General features: G+C 42.8%; 1 protein-coding gene across 3 annotated transcripts in view; it reads left to right on the forward strand.

The window, feature by feature from the left end:
- AK4 (adenylate kinase 4) overlaps positions 1-22,763 on the forward strand; it is a 58,067-nt gene extending 35,304 nt beyond the window's left edge. For all 3 annotated transcript variants that reach the window (XM_036349407.1, XM_036349406.1, XM_036349405.1), the window contains exons 4-6: positions 17,502-17,674; positions 20,130-20,248; positions 21,320-22,763. In XM_036349407.1, the coding sequence (XP_036205300.1) occupies positions 17,502-17,674; positions 20,130-20,248; positions 21,320-21,434 (407 nt within the window). In that variant the 3' untranslated portion in view covers positions 21,435-22,763. The remainder of the gene's footprint in view (positions 1-17,501; positions 17,675-20,129; positions 20,249-21,319) is intronic.
- The last annotated feature ends 817 nt before the right edge of the window (positions 22,764-23,580 follow it).

Raw genomic sequence — 23,580 nt, forward strand, 5'->3', positions numbered from 1 at the left:
TACTATGCTTTCCATACTGCTCTGACCTTATCCTCTCCATATTTTTCTTTCTGAGTCAGATAAGTCTGAAGAGTGTCAGATCCCACTGGGCAACATATGCCTACAGAAAAAAGCCAATAATCACATAACTCCTGAATCACATCTTTGAAGAAATGCCAAGGGCAATTGTTTTACTGTTGCCTTTGTGAATGTGAATGTAGGGTATCTTTCAAGAAGAAACTATAATAGGTTTATTTGGAAGGTCACTGAACAACAACAGAAAGCATCAGGCTCTCTCTCTCACTCTGTGTGTGTTTGTGTGCGTGCACGCGTGTGTGTGAGGGTAATACATTATGTTACTCATTTTCCTTCAAATGTGTAGTCCTGAAAAATAATATCAGATAACCTTTGTATCTTTTTCCCCCATCACCATTTATCCTCCCTATACCCTCTTCTACTTCCACCACCCCCCAACCTTTGTATCCAAGGTCATTGTTAAGGCAATGATGTATTCTCTGATACTCTGAATGGAAGATTGGGAGAAATTGGAATGGTTCCTGGAGAAAGGAGAGTGGCCATAGAATTGATGGGACTCTGCTAGGCTACTGTGGCAGTTATGTCTCTGCCAAGCAGAGTGAACAATCAAAATCGTTGGTTCCTCACCAGGCTTGTCCTTCTGACACACTCATGACTCGCCCCTCCTTGTAGTTCTGTTCGTTCATCAGACATTTTTTATACACACCTAAATGGGTGAAATACCTGTTACATCCTGGGTATTGCTAAAGCGAATCGAATATAACCATGTCTGACTTTGCAGTGGGATGGAGTCAGTGAAGAAAAAAAGAGGGAAAATTATTGCAGAGACACTAGAGGTAGCGTAGGCTCATCAGGAGCTCCTGATGATGTGTGCAGCCAATCATGCCGCAGATGGCATCTGTTCTGAGAGATAAGTGGAAATATTTTTTCAAGAAAGACATAGTCTTCTTGGTGAAAATGACAAAGTGGATGTGTGTATAATTAGTCTAAGTGCCCAGACATCACAGGACAGCAGAAGGATGGGCAAGACCTGTCCCTCTGGGAATTAGAATCTAGTGGTGATTCAGCCTTTGAGCTACCCTAGGCAGTGAGGGTCATCTTTTATTTCTTTGATATAAATCCAAACTATATGAACTTGGATTTTACCAATTTTGTCAATGTGAGATCAAGAGTGTCTAAATGAAAAACAAGGTCTTTTCTTCATTTGGTTGGGTTCCCCCCTGAGACTCTAATCCCATGTCCATTTCTGATGTATTTCTTTTGATTGATCTGATTGCTGCCTTGGGATGAGGAACAATCTTAATATGTAGACAATCCTGACTTTATTTATTTGGTCTGTTTTTTCAGAGAGAATGACTATCTAAGCATTAAGGGACATATGGAAAACATGTGTGTCCAGATATTTGAGCATACCCTAGAAAAACTTGGTTCTTAGATCAAAAGTGAATTGAGTGCACATTCTGTGTGTCCTGATGTGCTTGGCACTGGTCCATCTGAGGAGAGAAAAGCACTTGTCCTGACCTCATAGTCCAGGAGGACCAAATGCTGCACAAACAGCTGCAAGTCTGGAATGTAGTAGGTGGTCAAATGGTAGATATGTGTATGTGTTATAATTATTATCAATGTTAGGAGATAGCCATATATTTTTATTTTTACATTTCAAATTTAGACAGGAGATATTGTCTCTTTACAGTTAACAGTAACCTCATGTACTTAATATACTTCCTTCTACCTTCTCTTCCAACTTTTGTTGGCTTTGTTGTTATTATTTTTCTTCTGTATTTTTAATTTCCCATTATTTGGTCTTACATTTAAAAAATTTAAATGAATTTTCTGTCGTATTCTCTGCTCCCCCTCAAACCCTCCCCCACACCACCATTTCTCTGTTCATTTTGTTTTGATTAATCTCTTGGTGATATACCTATGACTACTAGAAATCATTGCATTGTGCACTTTAAATGAAGGAATTGTGTGGAATTCTGTGTGAATGAAGCTGCACTTCTTTTTGACAAAACTTTTCATTACTTAATTGACAGGATTTTTAAAGATAGTTTTTTCTTCCTTTTCTCTTTCCTTCCCTCCTTGCTTATGAGGGGCTGTGGTCACGAGTTTGCATGTTTGAAAATGTCTTTTTGTTGTTCAGCAGTCCTTGTGTCCTTCAGAACTTTATAGCCATTGGCCCATCTGCTCCTGGCCCGAATTATTGCTCTGTAGAAGCCTTGGGCCAGTCTAACCCTTGCCTCCCCCCATTTTGAATAGCATATTTTTTTCTATACAGACTTCCTGAAGAATCGTTTCTTCTTACAGCATGCCCCAGTGTTTCCCCTCCTCCTTTACACAGTGTGTCCTTTTGATCTGCGATTCAGCTCATTCCCTTTAGGGAAGTTCTCCTCTGTTGTATCTTTTTTTAAATCCATCTTGGATATCTTTGCATATTCTTTTTTTTATTATATTTTGTTTAAATTTTTTTTTTAAATATATTTTATTGATTTTTTACAGAGAGGAAGGGAGAGAGATAGAGAGTTAGAAACATCGATGAGAGAGAAACATCGATCAGCTGCCTCCTGCACATCTCCCACTGGGGATATGCCCGCAACCCAGGTACATGCCCTTGACCGGAATCGAACCCGGGACCCTTCAGTCCGCAGGCCGACGCTCTATCCACTGAGCCAAACCGGTTTCGGCTTGTTTAAATTTTTGTTCTGTGTTTCCTTCTGCCTTCAACCATGTTCAGATCTTTTACTTGAGGCCAGGGTTGAGCAAAGCTTTGTTCATATTCTGTGGCTACTTCGTAATTTTTCTACCTGTCTGTGCCATGCATGCTCAAGCTGCAGAGCCTTTGCAGGTCCTCTGCCCTCTACCTGCAGTGCTCTGCGTGCAAATATCCATGTGGATTGCTGTGTTCAGATCTCTACTCAAGTATGGCAGCTCCGAGAGTCCTTCCTGTACCATCCTATCTACTCATGCTGCCTCTATTCTTACCTTACAATCACATGACATTACACATTTATATGTATATTTGGTGTTGGCCACCTCCCTTATACCCTCACCCCCAGTGTAGGCCTCAGAAAGCAGATTATGTCTGTTTTGGCATGGCCATATTGCCAGTATCTACAACAGTGTTTGCTTTTTCTGTTTTTTAATGCTTTTTTTTTTTATTTTTATTGATTTCAGAGAGGAAGGGAGAGGGAGAGAGAGATAGAAACATCAGTGATGAGAGAGAAGCTGCCTCCTGCATGCCCCCTACTGGGATTGAGCCCGAAACTCTGCATGTGCCCTTGACCGGAATCAAACCCGGGACTCTTCAGTCTGCAGGCTGATGTTCTATCCACTGAGTCTAACCGGCTAAAGCTACAACAGTGTTTGATACATAGAAAGGCTGATAAATATGTGTCTGAAGATAGAGAGGTCACACCTGCAGCCTGTCACTGAACCCATGTAGGGTGTACTCAGCCTCTGTGTTTTCCTTGGAGCAAAAATGTGGGCCTATGGTGAAATTATTTAAAATTCCTATTGTGTTAACTTAGATACAATGGGACCAGTCTTTTCCTCATTTGTTTATAGAAACTTATGTTTGAAGAACAAGCAAGCAGAATTCTTCAACAGAAGAGCCTTTAAGGAAGGAATTTGCAGACGACAGATCCTTCCTTAATGCAGTGTGCCTCTCCCTTACTGGGAAAAGGGTTAGATGATTTTAGTATACTGCCTTTAAAAAGCAAAGGTTATAAGCTAGTATTTACCTACATCCTTAAACAGGAAAAACCATGCTGACGTCAGAGGATCTCAATGCCATTTAGAAATTTCCCCAGGAATGCCTAACTCATAGGAATTCATTATTTATTTTACCAAGCCACTTTGAAGAGGCAGACATTTGGTTTAAAAACAAATGTTCTGGAATATCTACCTTCTCTTTGTCAGTGGATCAGTAAGTAGTGATTATAGCTTATTTAGGTTTTAAAATTGTTTACCATAACCTACAAGTTCCTTTAGAGCAGGACCCATTTATTACAGATCCCCTAAACTCTAGAGTATGTAGAGAGGAGTGCCAAGTGTCTCAGGGAGGTTTCAGTGGGCCGGAAGTGGGTCCCAGGGCTCTCTGTACAGTGGAAATGTGGAACTCACAAAGTGATATGGTATAGTCTGAGCTCTGTTTGCCAACATCTGGAGCACAGCTGCTTCTTATTTTATTCCCTCAAACTGGATGAAGTGGAATATGGAGGTCTTAGATATTCTATAAACAGATAAAGTAATTATAAAATGAGAGAGACAAGGCCTTCATAAAACAGGTTTTGATGGTGATTACTTTTAAGAAATATGTATGTTTTTATTGAGTAGAGAAGAAGGGAGAAGGAGAGTGAGAAACATCAGTGAGGGAACAACATCAACATCCATTGGCTGCCCATTGCATGACCCGGGGATAGGCCCTGGTCAGGAATTGGCCACACTGGTCTGGCCAATGGTGGATTACTTTCAACTTGCTATCGAGGCTTCTGGTTGAAAGCAATCTTCCCTAACCCAACGGAAGGCTGTGGGAGAATAACTGAATTGCCTGCTTTCAACTTCAGCTGATCACTCGGTTATTAATTGGGATGAACCATGGCTTGCATTTGCAATTTGGTTCTTGCTTTCCCAACCAACTGGGAATAGATAGGTGGCCTCTTCCTTGTTGGCCCCAGATCTTTATTTTTTCAATTACAGTTTACAATTAGTATTATTTTTTTTATTAGTTTCATGTGTATAGCATAGTGGTTAGACATTCATATACTTTACAAAGTGTTCCCTCTGATATTTCCAGTACCCACTTGGGACCATACATACTTATTACAATATTATTGACTATATTTCCTATGCTATACTTTACATCCCCATGACTATCTTGTAACTACCAATCTGTACTTCTCAATCCCTTCTCCTTTTTCACCATGTTCCCCAAACCTCCTCTCCTCTAGCATCCATCAGTCTCTTCTTTGTATCTCTGAATCTGTTTCTGTTTTATTTGTTCATTTCTTTTGTTCTTTAGATTCCTCATCTCTGGAAATCATAGCGGTGTTTGCCTTTCTCCGGCTAACTTATTTCACGTAGCATAACCCCCCTCTAGGTCCATTAATGCTGTAGCAAACGGTAAGATTTTTGTTCTTAATGGAGGTAGGAACGGGGCCTGTTGCGTGGCCTTTTCACAAGCTGCCAGACATAGGCGGATGTTGCCCTTCAGAATTGCCGTTTTGTTTTCATCAAGTGGAGGGAATGTGGCAGTGAACTCTGGCCCAGCGCCCTTCCTCTGGAATGAATGCACTCCAAATTAGAAAAACAGACGCGTCCTAGTTCTCTGTTCCCGTCCATCGCTACAGCTTGTTGCTGTGGCACCAGCTGCCCTCCTCAGGCTCTTGGTATGGCTGAGAGGAGCAGGTGCCAAGGCCCAGTGGCCAGCACTTCTGGGAACGCAACGCCAGTCAGGAGCTTAGTGACATCTCCCTGCACTGAGTGAGTTTTTTTTGGGGGTGGTGGTGATGGTGGTGGTGTCTAAAAATGCAACCTGTAAGAACCATAATTCCTGAGAGCATGCCAGATTTGGGGAGAAATTTAGCCACATAAAATTTTAGCTTTCAGCCAAAACCGGTTTGGCTCAGTGGATAGAGCGTAGGCCTGCTGACTGAAAGGTCCCAGGTTCGATTCCGGTCAAGGGCATGTACCTGGGTTGCAGACACATCCCCAGTAGGAGATGTGCAGGAGGCGCCTGATCGATGTTTCTCTCTCATCGATGTTCCTAACTCTCTATCTCTCTCCCTTCCTCTCTGTAAAAAATCAATAAAATATATTTAAAAAAAAAATTTTAGCTTTCAGTGCGGATTGGCTGTTTGATCAATCAGGGCAGACCAACTTTTCTAGTCTGGGTTGTGAGATGAGGGATAGCCTAGCCTAGTACAGAACCATGAAGTCAGTTTTTCATACTCCTGGTGAGAAATCAAGAGATGGAACAGTGTCATGTGTAGTTTATGGGAAGGAAAACAGGCTCTCTGTGTTTAAAATGTGATCACTATTTTACGGTGCCTATTGGGTTTTCTGGCTTCCTCAACAATTAATAGACTGTGTGTACTTGGAATAGGTTATCGAAGGAAGCTGGAATATGCCAGTCATTTAGAAAGCATGTCTTTTGAGGATTACTTTTAGTAAACATAAAACCATATCAGACTTGGTTGCAGTTCTTTCTAAAAGGAAACATTATTAATGCTGCCACCTGTTGACAGAATTTGAGTGTGCATCTAGTCCACTGGATCCGTAATCCTGCCCACCAGGAATACAACTTCAGGAATAAATACAGCCCCAGCCTTCAAGGAGCTTCTATTTTTTAACAGAGGCTACAGCAACCACATTTAAAGAAGAATACACACCCTCCAGAACAGCAAACTCTCCTTGGTCTTACCAATGTAATCAAAGCCTGCCTAGTCTAAATCACTTGAGAGATAATCTCTTAAATATTTTTACACATGCATCGAAATACTTTCATGTTCAGAATGGCCATTCTGTTACAAGATTTCCACAGATCATGCTTTATTATAACATTAGTGACCCAGTGCATGGATTCGTGCACATTGAAAGGAAATTAATTAGAAGGTGGCTGGTGGGGCAGGACTGGGCCAGAAGGCTGGACATGCCCTGGAAGCAACCTTCTGTGGTCCCTCCGCGGGAGTTGGGGGGGGGGGTGTCTCTCCGACAGTGGGTTCCCTTGGCTTGGTCTGGGGGAATCGGGCCAGCTCTCCGACATCCCAGAGTGTGAGAGGGTTCTCTGCAAAATTGCCATCTTACTGGGTGTGCACTAAACTAGATTCGGGGCTGACAGTGCCCCAGCAACAACATAACCCATGGCCGAAGGTGGAATCGTGCGGCCCGGTGAGGAATTGGGCTCCCTCCTCTCTGATTTCGGGGTGCATAACCTGAGAACTGCCACTGCCAAGTCACTGCAGCTTGGCAGCTCCTGTGTTGAGCGTCTGACCCCTGGTGGTCAGTGCATGTCATAGCAACTGGTCAGACAGTTGGACACAGCATATTAGCCTTTTATATATATAGATTTGTTATATCTACTGTTTCCTTACAAATCCTAATATCCTAGCAATTCAAAGTACTAAGGAATTCCATCTCATACCAGGAGTGGTTCTCTAGAAGAGAACCTGGATCAGTGGATAGCAATTGTTAACTAAATGTATTCAAGAGCAAAGTAATCGTACCTCTTTCAAGTGAATATGACCATCTCATGTCCTGATGCAGGAACATTCTTGCTTGACAGGTTCCCCCTCGTCTTGATATTGTGCTCCTGTGACATTTTCACTTTTCAAAATGTGGACAGATAATGACAGCGCTAAAGATGGTTTAAAACGTGATGGTCAGATTGCCCCTTATTGGACCTTCATTCTTGGCAGCTGATCGAGGTGACAATTACACCTGTACCATCATAATTTGCTCAGCCAAACTTGAGACACTGGAGCTGCAGGGGTGCTTGAGCTGCCATGCCTGCAGTTTCATACAGGGTGCCCTGAAGCCTTTGAGTTAGGCTCTATAGCAGTGATGGCGAACCTATGACACGCGAACTCATTTTTTTGGTTGATTTTTCTTTGTTAAATGGCATTTAAATATATAAAATAAATATCAAAAATGTAAGTCTTTGTTTTACTATGGTTGCAAATATTAAAAAATTTCTATATGTGACATAGCACCAGAGTTAAGTGAGGGTTTTTCAAAATGCTGACACACTGAGCTCAAAAGGTTCGCCATCACTGCTCTATAGGCTGAAGAATCTCCATGTTTTTTGTTTGTTTGTTTTTTTTAAATATATTTTTTATTGATTAAGATATTACATATGTGTCCTTATCCCCACGTTACCCCCTACCCCCCCCCCCCCGTTCTTGCCCTCACCCCCCCCCACCCCACCCCCCGTTGTCCGTGTCCATTGGTTAGGCCTATATGCTTGCATATAAGTCCTTCGGTTGATCTTTCCCCCTTACCCCCACCCTCCCCTACCTTCCCTCCAAGGCCCAACAGTCCAATCAATGCCTCTCCGTCTCTGGATCAGTCCTTGTTCATCAGTTTATGTTGTTCATTATATTCCACAAATGAGTGAGATCATGTGGTATTTATCCGCTCTCCAGTTCCATCCATGCTGTGGCAAATGGTAAGAGTTCCTTTTTCTTCTTCCTCTTCTTAAAGAATACCTTTCAGCATTTCATATAATGCTGGTTTGGTGGTGAGGAACTCCTTTAGCGTTTTCTTATCTGTGAAGCTCTTTATCTGACCTTTTATTCTGAATGATAGCTTTGCTGGATAAAGTAATCTTGGTTGTAGGTTCTTGCTATTCATCACTTTGAATATTTCTTGCCACTCTCTTCTGGCCTGCATGGTTTCTGTTGAGAAATCAGCTGACAGTCGTATGGGTACTGCCTTTTAGGTAACTGACTTTCTTTCTCTTGATGATTTTAAGATTCTCTCTTTGTCTTTTGCTCTTGGCATTTTAATTATGATGTGTCTTGGTGTGGTCCTCTTTGGATTCCTTTTGTTTGGGGTTCTCTGCGCTTCCTGGACTTGTAAGTCCATTTCTTTCACCAGGTAGGGGAAGTTTTCTGTCATTATTTCTTCAAAAAGGTTTTCAATATCTTGCCCTCTCTCTTCTGGAATCTCTATAATTCTGATGTTGGTACACTTGGAGTTGTCCCAGAGGCTCCTTACACTATCTTCATATTTTTGGAATCTTTTTTCTTTTTCGTTTGGGTATTTTTTGTTTCTTTGTATTTCAAATCTTTGACTTGATTCTTGGGATCCTCTTGTCTGCTGTTGGATCTCTGTATATTATTCTTTATTTCAGTCAGTGTATGCTTAATTTCTAGTTGGTCCTTTTTCATATCCTCGAGGGTCTCACTAGATTTCTTGAGGGTCTCACTAAATTTATCAGCGGTTTCCATAAAATTCTTGAAAAACCTTATAAACGTGGTTTTGAACTCTATATCCAGTCGTTTGCTTTCCTCCATTTCTGTCATTTGTGGCCTGCTTCTTTGTCTCCGCATTTTTTATGCTTCCCTGTGTTGGTAGAGTGGTTTTGTGTGCTAGGTGTCCTGTAGGGCCCAGTGGCTCAGCCTCCCCGGTTACCTTAGGTGGACACTCTTGGTGCACCCCCTTGTGGGCTTTGTGCACAGTCTTGTTGTAGTTATGCCTTGATTGTTGTAGGATCACTGGGAGGAATTGACCTCCAGGCCAATTGGCTGTGAGAATCAGCTGTGTCTGCAGTGGGAGAACTTCTGTGCTGAAGACACCCTTCTGGGGCAAGATTTGCTTCAGTGGGGCTTTGGTGCTCACTGAGTCTGCTCCCTGGGTGTGTCCCTTATGGATCTGAGGAGTTGTAATCTGGATGGTCCCCCTCTGACCACTGGGTACACTGGCCCTTGGAGGTTACCCAGCAGGAGCTATGAGGAGAACTGCAGATTCCCCTTCCTTTTTTGGAGTTTGGAGGTGCCCTGATGAGGCCCAGCTGTGAAGCAATGCAAGCTGCTGTGGGGCCTTGGGCCTTCTCTTGGAAGTGCTGGGTCTGTGGCCCAGCTGCAGTTTGTTAGGTAATTTTCAGGTTGCAAAGGGCCAGGGCATTCATATGCAAAAGCCTCTGCCCCAGCCTGGGTGGGGCGGGGTCTCAGGGAATCAAAGGGCGGATCAAGGGACTATGGCGGATTCTCAGCCCTGCTCTAAGGGGCTGTGCCCGTGTCTCAGTGTCCTGATAATTTAATTGCTGCAAGCACCTCTGAGGGAAAGCCGCCCTCGAGTTCCGAGTTCTGCCCGCTGCCAGACAGTCCAGTTTCTCCCCGTATGAGTCCTGGGTCCCCAGAGACTTCCCGGAACCGGAGTTCAGAGCAGTCGGGAGCTTGTGACTCCCTCCCGATTCAAAAAGACAGCCGCGTCCTCAGGTGCCAGCCTCCCTCCGCGCACTCTCGAGCCTCCGTGCCTCTGCACTTTACTTCCGCAGCTCCTGACCCTCAATGTGCTTTTCTCTTTCCTTCTAGTTGTAGAATTTCCACTCCGCCAGCCTTCCTGTAAGTTCTGGATGATGTCCGTTTTGTCTTTTTATTGTGTTTTGTTGTAGGAGGCAGCAATTTCGGTGTTTCCCTATGCCGCCATCTTAGTTTCTCTCCGAATCTCCATGAGTTTGAGTTTCTCTCCGAATCTCAAACAAATACTGCTCTTCACTGCATGGAGCCTTTGCTAAACCAAGTGACAGAAAGCCTGTCTCTAGACCAGTGACATTTCACCCCAAACTTGAGTGAGAGCCCCAGCCCATCCTCAGGGCCTTGGTGACAACTCCAGAGATTAAGACACCACATCTGCCCTGAAAATTATGCTGTTTGAGGCTAGTCACTTTCAAATGTGCCTTTCATCCCTGTGATACTTGGTTATTAATATAAACCATCCCTCAATGTCTTTTTTGAATCCTCTTCCCATTACTGACTCTCCTTCTCCTCCTTCCTCCTGATTTTTGACTCTTTCACTGTCCCCTCTGGAATCCTCTTTCCTTATAGTTTTCTCCACATGCCCCTTAGCTGTCTGCAGAATGCTCTTTTTCTGCCTCAAAGGAAACCTGGTTTCCCCTTAGGATGTGACTTTCTGTCTCTTCTGTTAAGACTCATTCTCCCCCTGAAAGCATCATGTTGAGTGACGGTGTTGGGGATATTCTGTCTCCCTACTGCCTCTTTTGTCTCTGGCCACACTTTCTTTAGAGGTAAGACCCTGGACAGGAATGGGATAAACAAGGGACTGGTATTACTGAATCTGGAAAGATTGGCCTCCATTTGGGACCTCCCTTCTTTGTTCTCCTCTCATGAAATGGTTTGTATCTGCTTAGAAGTGGTGTGAAGCTTAACCCGCAAAATGGGGCCAATAAAAGAACTTACCACTGCACTTCCACTATTCTTGTCACTGAGAAGTTTGGTGGTTCTTTATCAATCAGGGGAAATATTAGCTTGACCTGGATACTTTTAAAATACCCAAGTCTTGATCCTGTGCCTGGATGCTGCATTCTAGGAAGCCTGGGATGGAATGTGGACACCCATATTTTACGTTCTCCTTTAAATCTTCCCTGACAATTTTTATGTGCTCCATCAGTTGGGAACCCTTGAAGTTGTGGAATGATTGATTTCTGTTGTTGGTACTTAATAACCAGTGATTTTTGACCCTTTTCATCTCATTGCACACATAAACTATTAAAATTCTGTCGCACACCAAAAAATACATTTTTGCCAACATGACAGAAAAATTGGTATAATTTTGACTCATTCACACTGGATGGCTATTGTTGTGTTGACCGTTGTTGTTTTTTTATTTGACAAAGGGAAAAGAGGTCAGTGCTCCTGACTCAATGGTCAAATATTCCATATTGTAAAACGTCTTGGTGGCACATTGGTTGAAAATTGCTATTCTAAACTATTGAAATGGTTGCATTCCAATAATAATTTTAACTTTCCTTAGATTTTTGTATTTTCCATGGTTCTTTTAACTTAAACCTATTTTGAGGTTGGAAGGACATAACAGCCACTGCCCTATCAGAAGACCTCTAAGCCTCCAGAATTAACTCTTTTCTGCTGTCCTTAGCAGTTCTGAATGTGAGTCCCCAATAGATAGGGATTACCCCAAATAATTTTGAAATCTTCATTCTGAGTTCAGTTTACTTTGTATGCATTTGCATTTTCCACCCATTCCTCCAGAGGGCCCCAGACTTCAGAAACAGCTGGGAAGCTGAGCAAATTGGCTTGCAATCTCGTTAGAGAAGAAACATTAGCCAGTAATAAGATTTGAGCTTTCATTTATTGGAAGAACTCCTATTCTTTCCTACTCCTTTTTTCAGCTGTCAGCCTCTATCCAAAGGATAGCAAACCATGTTTTCTTGTCAGGGTAGTGGCTTGTGATGCTAGAACACAAGACGGGTGCCCGTGGCTGAGAAATCAGGCCTTTAGTAGCATGATCTCTAAAATTCTTTGCTCAGACTTATCAGTAAAAATGTTGAGTGTGTACAACTTCAATATATAGAGATTTATGTATAAATTATGTGTTCATACAATTTGATTATATACCTTATAAATTGTATCCTCCAAAATAGAAGCTTTAAAAGCATGAGGGGAAAAAAAAAAAACCCACAATAGAAGCTCTATTATCTTCCTTCTGTGCTCTAGTCAGGGCCACTGGGAGCTACTGCTTTACAAAATGGCCTTTTAAAAAAAGGATTTGAGGAAGGAACATAGATTGATTTTGGCTGCAGAAACATTTTTAAAAAATATATTCTTATTGATTTCAGAGAGGAAGGGAGAAGGAGAGAGGTAGAAATATCAATAATGAGAGAGAATCATTGATTGGCTGCCTCCTGCACAACCCCCATTGGGGATTGAGCCCGCAACCTGAGCATGTGCCCTTGACCGGAATTGAACCTGGGACCCTTCAGTCTGCAGGTCAATGTTCTACCCACTGAGCCAAACCAGCTAGGGCTGCAGAAACCTTTTTAATTCCAGCTGTCATCTTGAAGATTTAGTGAAGAGTTGGTGATACAGGGAAAGGCAGGGGCTGGCAATCAGTGAGAGAGTGCTTTTATGAGAAAACTCATCTCTAGGCCAGCGTAGGATGCAGTGTAGGGGGAGTGAGTCTAGACCAGTGGTTCTCAACCTTGGCCACACATTAGAATTACCTGGGAATCTTTTTAAAATCCTGATTTCTGGGCCTCATCCTCCAGAAATTCTGTTTCTTTGTTATGGGGTGGGGCCACAACAATAGTAACAAAGAAACAATTTCCAAAGGATGAGGCCCAGAAATCAGGATTTTAAAAAGATTCCCAGGTGATTCTAATGTGCAGCCAAGGTTGAGAACCTGGTAGGCAAACCGCGGCTTGGCAAACTGTGGCTCGCAAGCCACATGCAGCTCTTTGGCCCCTTGAGTGTGGCTCTTAACACAAAATACCGACTTCTGCGCATGGGCCACAAAGTTTCAATCGCACTGTACGTGCGCACCCCCACGTGGTATTTTGTGGAAGAGCCACACTGAAGGGGCCAAAGAGCCACATGTGGCTCGCGAGCCGTGGTTTGCCGAGCTGCAGTTTGCCGACCACTGGACTAGACTAATAGACAGCATAGTGCCCACACCTGCTCGCAATGTTCTCTCTCTGGCATCCCCAGTCCCGGATCTAGCGAGCTGTTGGGGGAAGGAGTAGTTGAAATGATCTGGTTGAGGGTGTGTGTATAATATTGTAAAGGTATTTTCAGGGAAAGATAAAGGAGGCATGGCTTTTTCTGAGACTCTTTTTATGAGACTCTTTCCCCACTCTCCAGTCTATGTAACCATAGATTGAATTGAGCCCTGAGGGTCCACGTGGGTCCAAATCATCTCGTGGTAACTCAGACAGAATCACATTGCTATCTTCCTGGTAGTTATTATATGTCTGGGGCTCAAGAACACACCCAGGCGCTATAAAGCCCCAATTATAAAATTCAGTTTGTTTTTAAACTTAATAATCAGAGAAGTTGTTTAATAAATTGACATTTAAATCAATTAACCATTCCATATTAGAAAGAATGTTATATATTGAGTTTACAGAGCTCAAAAGAGTCATATAATTTCATGGGGTTAAATTAGGGTTTTAAAATGAGTTGGACTGGTCAAATAAGTATGGTCACTGAATGGAAAACTGGAAGACAACTTCCCTAGGGTTACATTCAAATGTTGACCCACTGTGTGCCAGGCATTGCTACCTAAGGCCAATGGTGTACTTGATTTGGGCAAATACGATTTGACCTTTCACTTCCCTCAATGCCAGCTAGTTATAACTGGATCTAATAGAAATTATGTTGAGATTTTTAAAAATCTAAAAGTTAGCTATTCTTATTTTAAGAAAAAATTTAAAAAAACATTTTCATTAATTTCAGAGAGGAAGGGAGAGATAGAAACATCAATGATGAGAGAGAATCATTGATCGGCTGCCTCCTACACTCCCCACTCTAAAGAACCCCACACTGGGGTCAAGCCTGCAACCCGGGCATGTGCCCTGACTGGAAATTGAACCGTGACTTCCTGGTTCATAAGTCAACACTCAACCACTGAGCCATGCCAGCCAGGCATAGTCAACAATTCTTTATTTAAAGAAACCGTTTTTAAAAATAAATAAATAAAGAAAGAAAGAAAGAAAGAAAGAAAGAAAGAAAGAAAGATACTATTTTTCCCCCCATTCTGAAAACACTATATTCACAATTAGAAAAAAAAAAGTGTAGAAGAGCAGAAAGGAATCACCCATCTTTTCATGGCAAAGGAAAGCCACCATGAACACACTTTCCAGCACAATTTCCCAATGTGTGGGTGCCTTCATATGAGGGGGATACTTAGCCAGAGGCAGTGTGACTGGGTGCTACAAGATGAGACACACAAGGTCGCTGTTGAATTTCTGTGTAGAAACCAGCCTGAATGCAAGCTGGGTCAGAAGAGGATAGCTATGAGGACATGAAAGCAGTTTCTTCTGATGCTATCTGCAAGGCTGGAACAGCCGTTTTGCGTAGAGGGAACACGTGTATACCTTGGGTCAGGCACATGAAAACCAGTGAACTGAGATGTTACCTGCAAGATAAGCCTTTCCCCACCTCTGTGTGAACTTATTCTATCTTTCCTTGTCATAAGAATGGTGTTGGAACGTACTGCACGCTTGGTTCACTCTGTTGTTGTGTCTTTTTTGGGGGAAGAGATGCAACTTAATTTATATCCCTTCTGTAATAAACACCATCAAAAGTTATATGCTAGTGCCATTGGATAGTTTCCCTCCTTGGAGAAATTAGAAAGGAAGTTCCAAGGGAAATCTGGAACAAGCTATCTGTAGTGAAAGTTCAGTTTTATTTTCCCCCAATCCATTGTAAAACAACCCTTTGGTCAAATATAATAAAAACAAACTGCTAGAAAAAAGGAGAAGAAGAAAAAATTCAAGTCCTAATAACTTGAACTGACCTTAGAATTGCTATGAAATTCCTGACTGTTTTTTTTTCTTGTTTCTGTACTTATTGTGACTCAGATTTGCCAATATTTGAATGTTAGCTGTCTTCCAATTTTCCATTCAGTGACCATACGCATTTGACCAGTCCAACTCATTGTAAAATCCTAATTTAATTCCATGAAATTATATGACTCTTTTGAGCTCTGTAAACCCAATATGTAACTGCAACCCTATAAATATAAGCAGTTTAACAGGGCACAAACTTTGGAAATATGGCCATATACTAATTTGCCCATCTGTGTTGATTATTTTGAGGAGGGCATAGCAATGATCAAAAGTCCCTTTTCTCAGGAAGTGATGTAGGGATAGAAAATAATACTAAAAAATTATTTATAGTAATAAATAATAGAAAATAAAAAGAGCAATGAGATAGAAAATGGGAGGAGAATGGGGCTATGTTTTAAAATGTGTTTTTATTGATGTCAGAGAGGAAGGGAGAAGAAGGAGATAGAAACATCAATGATGAGAGAGAATCATTGATTGGCTGCCTCCCACACGCCTCCCACTGGGGATTGAGCCCACAACCTAGGCATATACCCTTGACTGGAATCGAACCCGGGACCCTTCAGTCCTTAGGCCGAGGTTCTATCCACTAAGCCAAACCAGCCAGAGCAAGAATGGGGCTACTTTAAATTTACTAGTTCAAGAAGCCTCCCTGAGAGAGATGCACATATGTCCCATATGTTGAGGAGTCAGATCTGCTGGAAGAACATTTGGGGCATAGAACAGCAAGTGCAAAGGCCTAGGTATCCTTGATACGGCAGAGGTACCCTTGGCACCTTCAACGATAGAAAAAGAGCTAATGAGGCCTGCAGAGAGTGATACCAAAAGTGATGCCTTGATGTGGCCCAAGGCATCTTTGGGCTTAATGTCATTTGATAATGGGCAAATGAAGAATAAATGAGGGAAGGGTAGATAAGGCAACTGGTATCATGGGCAGCCTGAAAGTGAAATTGTGGGGACAGGTGAGCTAGATTGCAACTGGGAAACATGTAGAGCCGAAGAAAAGCAGGAATTTCACCCATGGCTTAGCCTGTAGTCCTGCTAGGTGGAGAGGAGGCAAGAAGGGCCTGTTTCTTTATGGGAAAGATGATTGATGAGCAGCCTGGGAGGGATTTGGAGAGAGGAGCCTGGCCTCATGGACAGCCGATAAGGAAGGCTTTGAGGGGAGTACTGGAGTTTGCAGCAGTGGTTGGTACCTGAAGCTGGGTGGATTTGATCACATTAGCTAATAAAGCACTCTGAAAATCTTGACATTCATACCACTTTAGAATTTCAACACAGAACGTAAGACATTCATGATTGAACAACTGACTTCCTGCAGTAGGAAAAGGAGTTCTTTGAACAGTGGGTGTTTCAGGGCCATAAAGACCTTTCTTTACATTGTCATCTTGTTATTTCCACTGATGGAAAGGTGGAGATAGGCTGGTGTCCTTACCTGAAGTGATTTAAAAAGTTTATCTTCTGGATATTGCACTTCCTGTTATAATTCCCATTCAGCTTTCCATCCTCCTGCCTTTCCTAAAATTTAAAGGACATTAAAACAACAACAACAACAACAACAACAAAAAACACAACTGATATCAGATACAGAAAGGTTTTTAACGGAGCAAACAGCCTGAAATGATTCTTTTTGGGAAGAAATATACCACTGTGTAGTCCCACCCCAGCCAAACTTGGAGTAACATTTAATGCAGGTTAATTCCTGGGGGCAGGGGCAGGGGTAGGGGACGGGGAGAGAACATAATTTGCAGTTACCTAACTCCGAGGTTGCCTTTAAGAAAAAAGGGAAGAGATGTGCTTGAGCCCAAATTCAATTTTGCTGTTTGTTTTCCCACCTGTGGAAAACCAGGCTGGGTTCATAAATTTTGCCGTATCCAGATAGTTTTAAGACCACCAGTTCTTTTTGAGAATGGACTTTTGGCCACCTTGTTAAGGTACAGGCCCCAATGAAGCCTGGGTGAAAGAGCCTACTTTAATCTCTCTCTCTCTCTCTCTCTCTCTCTCTCTCTCTCTCTCTCTCTCTCTCTCTCTCTCTCACACACACACACACACACACACACACACACACACACACACACACACACTTTTATGGTAACTTAGGAATACTATACTCAAACTTTTAGAGCTAAGAGGGCACAAATATTGCTTTGACCCTTCACTTCTTTAACAGAAGAGGAAATGGGGGTGATGTAACTTGTCCAAGGTCACACAGGTAGTTAGGAGCAGAGCCGGGACTGGAGCTGGGACTTGTCTAGTGACTTTCAGTTTAGTGAACTTTCTACTTTTATCATGTGACTCCTTAGTCCTCAAGCACTCCAAAAGCTGGAACCACATTGGAAAGTAGCCTGTTTTCTTCTCATTAATTTTGGGAGTAGGTTATATTTCAGCGACTAATTGGAATTGAGAAATGTCTTGCATTTGTTGTGTTTTGTTTGGCGTTTAGGTTTTCCCATGACATTAGTTCAGGCTGAAGCCCTAGACAGAATCTGTGACCTGGACCTCGTGATCACTCTGAACATTCCATTTGAAACACTCAGAGATCGTCTCAGCCGACGCTGGATTCACCCTCCTAGCGGGAGGGTGTATAACCTGGACTTCAATCCACCTCTTGTACATGTAAGAATATACAAAGTGCACTCACAAACTAACAAGAAAGAACCAAGACATTTTAGTTGAGAAGTGGGTAAGAGATAGGAAGGGACTGTTGAAAAATGAGCAAATATATATAGCCAACCAATATTTAAAAGGCTCATTTACTAGTAGTTAAGGAATGTAAATTAAAGTTTATAACATTGATTGCTGGATGGGATTTTGGAAAATTAGAACCGTAAGGATGCCTTCCTAGCTAGAGGTTCAGTGAAGTTCCAATGAGTCTGGCTGATTTGGGCTGACCACTAGTTTCAATATTTTTTTTAACACTATTCTTTAAAAAAAAAAAAAATTTTTAATTGATTTCAGAAAGGAAGGAAGGGAGATAGAAACATCAATGATGAGAGAGAATCATTGATTGGCTGCCTCCTGCACATCCCCTACTGGGGGGGATCGAGCCCACAACCTGGGCATGTGCCCTTGGCTGGAATTGAACCTGGAACTCTTTTTTTTTAAAAATATATTTTATTGATTTCTTACAGAGAGGAAGGGAGAGAGATAGAGAGTTAGAAACATCGATGAGGGAGAAACATCGATCAGCTGCCTCCTGCACATCTCCTACTGGGGATGTGCCCGCAACCCAGTTACATGCCCCTGACCGGAATCGAACCTGGGACCCTTCAGTCCGCAGGCCGACGCTCTATCCACTGAGCCAAACCGGTTTCAGCGAACCTGGAACTCTTTAGTCTCCAGGCCGATGCTCTATCCACTGAACCAAACTGGCTAGGGCCTCATCTCCTTTTTAAATGTAAGTAGTTCTGGAATTTCTTTATTAGATCTCTTTCTCTTTTCCATCCCAAGAAGCTGCTAGCAGGGGAAAAAATGGGTGGGGAGAACATTCTGAATATGCACTGAAGTCTAGCACAGATGCTTCACATTTTGGCTCTGCCTAGATCTGCTTTTGCAAAGATTCTCATAAAATTTGAGATGATTTAACACTTTCCAAAGACTGGGTTTCCCAACAAGAATACCGGCAGTTATAATGCTGCTTCCAAAGACAGCAGTAAAAGTGCTTGTCTGGGCCAGCTTGACCAGCCCTGGGGTCCGAGAGCTCCCCCAGAAGGCCAGTGCTGTTGCCCTAGCATCCTCCTGCTCTTTCCAGAAGCAGCTGTATTTGCTGGGGCTCTCAAGTGCTGGAAATGACTTCTGAGCTTTGCAGCCAAACGTATGAAAAAAGAGAGTGGGATATAGGTGATGTATAGCCTCTCCCTTCCCTATTGCTCGCTCCTATTATGTCAGGGTAGCAGCGATGGAATACACATGTGACTCACCAGTAAGTCATCAGTGTAAATTATGTACCCAGGACCCTGAGCTGTAATGGAATTTAATGGAGTTGTAGCGAGTTTTAAATTTATAGCCAGTTTCTGATTATCCAGTTGAGTTGCCTGAGCACTTTGGTTCTGCTCTAGCCTGCCTTCTGACAGATTTATTTCTTTTGACTATCTCCCCGGGTGCAGAATGGCCATGGACTTGGGAGGCAAAATTCTGATCTGTCCAATTTGCTATTTCTATATAGGGTATCTGAGGAGGTTAAAATACATTTAAAAATCAGGTGATTTTTTTTTAATTGCCATTTTTCAGTTCTCAGAATGTTTGTTCCTGATTATCATGAGTGTATGATTCATGCCTATTTTAATTTACCTTTATTAAAATTCTTTTTTTAATCCTCTCCCAAGGATATTTTTTGCATTGATTTCTAGACAGAATGGAAGGGGAGATAAACATCGATGATGATAGAGGCACATCGATCTGCCATTCCCCACATACACCCCAACGGGGGCTGGGATTGAGCCTGCAACCTAGGCAGGTACTCTTGACTGGGAATCCAACCCATGGCCCTCTGGTCCACGGGCCGATGGCTTAACCACTGAGCCAAATCGGCCAGGGCTAACTTACCTTTAGATAAATCATTATTTGATTTAGTAAAATAACACGAGTAGATTACTCTTAGAAAAGCTACATGATAGAATTTGAAAGTTAGCGGAGGCAGGACTGAAATGATCTTCTCAGTTAGTGCTTCCCCTAAGTAAACCAGTTGGCTCCTTGAAACATTTCATTTTCTATATTAAGAACTCAGGCTTTAGAGAGCATCTCCATTTTGTTGAAAGGTTGCTTGTTGGCAGAGGGAGGCTGCGTGGAAATATAAACTGAATTGAAGGTATCATTTATCAACAGCACAGGAACCTGCTTGGAAAGCTCTGAGAAGTTAATAAAGATTTAATGTCAGCTCTCATGAAGTAGGGCTTACATGCTGTTAAGAGTGCCGTTTCTTTTCAAGTGCCTTCCCTGTTACCACTGTGCCCAGGCCTAACCCATTATGTGGTGGGAATCAAAGGTGAAGACATGGTTGTCACAGGAAAGTGTTTTACTATGGAATGGCCTGACCGATGCCCATATTAACTGGTTTCTCTGGCATTTGTAGGGGGTTGATGACGTCACAGGTGAACGGCTGGTCCAGCAGGAGGATGATAAGCCGGAAGCAGTCAACGTCAGGCTAAGACAGTACAAGGAGGTGGCCAAGCCGGTGGTTAAACTCTACAAGTGAGTGCGCTTCAGTGTTTTTGTGGCAGTTGGCCCATTAGAGAGGTGTGGAGTCTCATGGGAAGGGCCTTGGGTAGAGGTGGGGGATGTTTCTTTCAGCTAGATAAGCCCTAAAAGCCTAGCACATTCCCAGGATGAAATGCTGGAGTTGTTGGTGGGAGACAACGCCCAGCTCTGACACCTGATCATCCCTGTCCAGTTGGAAATTGCATCTAGACTTAGTGTCAAAATGTAAAGCATTATTTCAGCCACTTAAAAAAGAAAAATGAAAATGCCACACATATATATCTTATTTGGATACAAGGTTAGATGGGACTTTTGGCCTAGATGTGTCTGGAAGGAGTTTTACAAAGAAAAGCTAAAACTATAAGTTGTGGATTGCAAATTCAAATGGCAGGTCCTGGAAATGAATGTCAACAGAGGGGTGGGGGAGGTGGGAGTGGGGGGTGCAGGGGCAGTTGAGTGGCAGTTGAACTGTATGGCTTCTATGCAGCTCCAGTCAGTTATCACCACAGGGGTCCCCCCAGGCTCCATGTGACCAATGATTCCTGTTTTTCAAGAGAAGCAGACATCTGGCTCTGGGGTGTCTTTTTACATTAGCAACAGTGACACCTGTGTGCGGACCTGCATTCAGGACAGCAGGGTACAGCTCCTGCTATGATCCATTTCTGATCTTGTAGCCTCCAAAGAATTTAGCTGTCGTTTAGGTCTGAGGTTCCTGATCAGATTACTGTGACTCATTCCATATTTCACGATCATGGTCGTAATTTGGGTTTTAGAGTACAAAATCTTGTCCGTGGTTCCCTTTTCAGAAATGTGTCATGAGGCAGACTTGGGATTGTCCCCCAAAGAGTCATGCTCTTCGATATGTTTTAAAGGGGAGAAGAAAAGGTGGCATGGTGGCAAGCTTGCCAGAATTGCGAAAGCTATGGCCTTATTTAGAAACCACAGAGGTGGGTGCTGATAACATTGAAGGGGCCCTTTGGACGCTTTGCAGCGTGTGATGGAGACTCTGAGATTGTGCTTGCATTTTACCTGCAATGCCTGTGTGTGCTGGGCTTTGTGTTTCAGGTCCCGAGGAGTGCTCCACCAGTTTTCTGGGACGGACACTGACAAAATCTGGCCCTGCGTTTACGCGGTTTTCTCGAACAAGATCACGCCGATTCAGTCCAGAGAAGCATGCTGAGCCCGGCCCGGGGAAGAACCAGAAAGATGTGCTTCTCCCTCCAGATGTTTCAATTGTATGTGTAGTATGGTCCCCAGTAGAAGCCAGCTGAGATAGCTTGCAGTATCTTTTCTAGTTTCAATGATGAACTGATATGAAAACTAATGAGTAAAGGAGGCAATGAAGAGGCTGTTCTCTGCCCTCCGGAAAGAAGGGTCACCCGCACATGTTTGAAGATGCCTCTGCACATGCCCGTCAAGCCCTCCGCCAGAAAACGAGGACAGGCTGGATTTCAAACGCCGCATAACCCAAGCTCTAGCTGATTTTTGACCTTCATGTTGCCATAGTGGCAGCCTTTTTGCATATGGTGGTGGTTGTCTCTTGGTTCTCCCCACCCCCTAAAGGCTGTTGAACCACAGCACCAGTGGCCTGAGGATGCCCAGGGCTGTAGCCTGGGCTTTGTCCACGGTCTCTGGTATGTCCTCCCCTGGAGACAAGGAGGTTGAAGCCAGTTGCTCGCAGTGGTCGCTTCTCTGACTTTGAGTGACTGTACCCACAACTTATTTTTTCTTTTTTGTTAGGAGAGGCATCTCCCTTGCATCCATGCTCCATAGAAGCTCTGCCCTTCAGACATCCTGGAATGAAAGGATTTGGCTTCTGCTATTTTTATTAGATGGTGTTTTTGTTGTTGTTGTTTTTTAAACATCTGTTGCCTCCCCTCCCTTTCTCCCTACAGATACTTACTGCTTTGAGCCCGCTGAGATTCCTCTGTAAGAGCTGAGAGCTAGGGGATCATGTCAGATCACTCGATGCACCAGAACTGAGCTCTTTGAGGGTCTACTTTACACTGCTGATCTGACTCTCATGGGTGGATACTGTTCCTTTTTTTTTTGTTGTTGTTGGAAAAAAAAATCGTCGTTGTAAATCCCCAAAGTAAGAAATATTCACCTACATAAATGTTAAAAGGTCATATCTTATGTACTAGATGTAATTAAGACCATAGGGAGTTACTGGACTAAAAGAATTGTTTACTTTTTATTCAAGATAAAAAAAAATGTATTTTGAAAATGCTGCTAAATTTTGATGCCGACAGTGTTTTTCTCCTGTGAGTAAAGTGTTGGCGAAGGGAATGGAGCCTGTGGGGTTGCGGAAACATGTTGCACTAGCTGTGCCTAGACTCAGGATGACAGCTTTACAATGACGAGAAAACAAAATTTTAATTTTTTTTTTTTTATTCCAAAGATTCTATAGGGTGGCCATAAAGTCTAAAAAGACGGATAACACTATTTTGTCACTCACTGTAATGTAATATCAATAAATCACTTGTTAACGCTTTGCTTGGTTTCCAGACTTGGTGGCCACCTTGTATAATTCTTGCTCTCCTCTGGGAAGAATGATGAAGTTTATTCCTGTTGCCTTAAAAAATATCCCTCTTCATGCATTGTGATTACTCCCAGTGAGGGTCCTTTACTATTCCTGGGAGGGACTTCAGTGGACTTATTGCCTTTGGCCTCTTTGGGGAAGGGATAGGAAACGACCTGCTCACTGATTCCATATTCCTCCATCCTTCACTCCCATCTCCCTTCCAGCAAAATAACAACCACAGCCTGTGACACTGTGTCTCACAGTGTTGGCTGTTTCTGAGACTGCCCACCAACCGGGGTGGCCCTTTGCTAGGTGAGACCAAAAAAAGTCACACACCTTTTCCATGGTCTTTGGAAGATGATGCTTATTTCATGCTCAGTGGTCTAAATATATATTATTTCTGGTTTTCTTCAACACATTCCTTCAATGATTTTGTAAAAAATTTTTTAAAAATTGTTTTGGAAAATATTTTGGGAAAAGTAAAATCCAAGGGACAGCTTTTCTTGGTTTTCATTCTACTGCCACACACACAGCTCCTTTGCTGTTACGCAGAAATCGTTTGGATAGTCTGAGATTCCCCCCTGTCCTCATATGCGGTGGTTCTAACCAGCTCTGAATTCACTTTCTCTCCATCATCCTGACAGGCGGCCCGATTGTTCAGGACTTAAACATTGCTGTGTTTAATACCCGTTAACTTTAATGCAAGCATAAAAGAGGTACCATTTATCAAAGGCCTACCGACTGACATGTGCAGTTTCAGGGCCTTTATAAATACAAGGTGGGGCAAAAATAGGTTTACAGC

Source organism: Myotis myotis, unplaced genomic scaffold (assembly GCF_014108235.1).
Source record: "Myotis myotis isolate mMyoMyo1 unplaced genomic scaffold, mMyoMyo1.p scaffold_m19_p_2, whole genome shotgun sequence".
In the NCBI taxonomy this organism is placed as follows: domain Eukaryota; kingdom Metazoa; phylum Chordata; class Mammalia; order Chiroptera; family Vespertilionidae; genus Myotis; species Myotis myotis.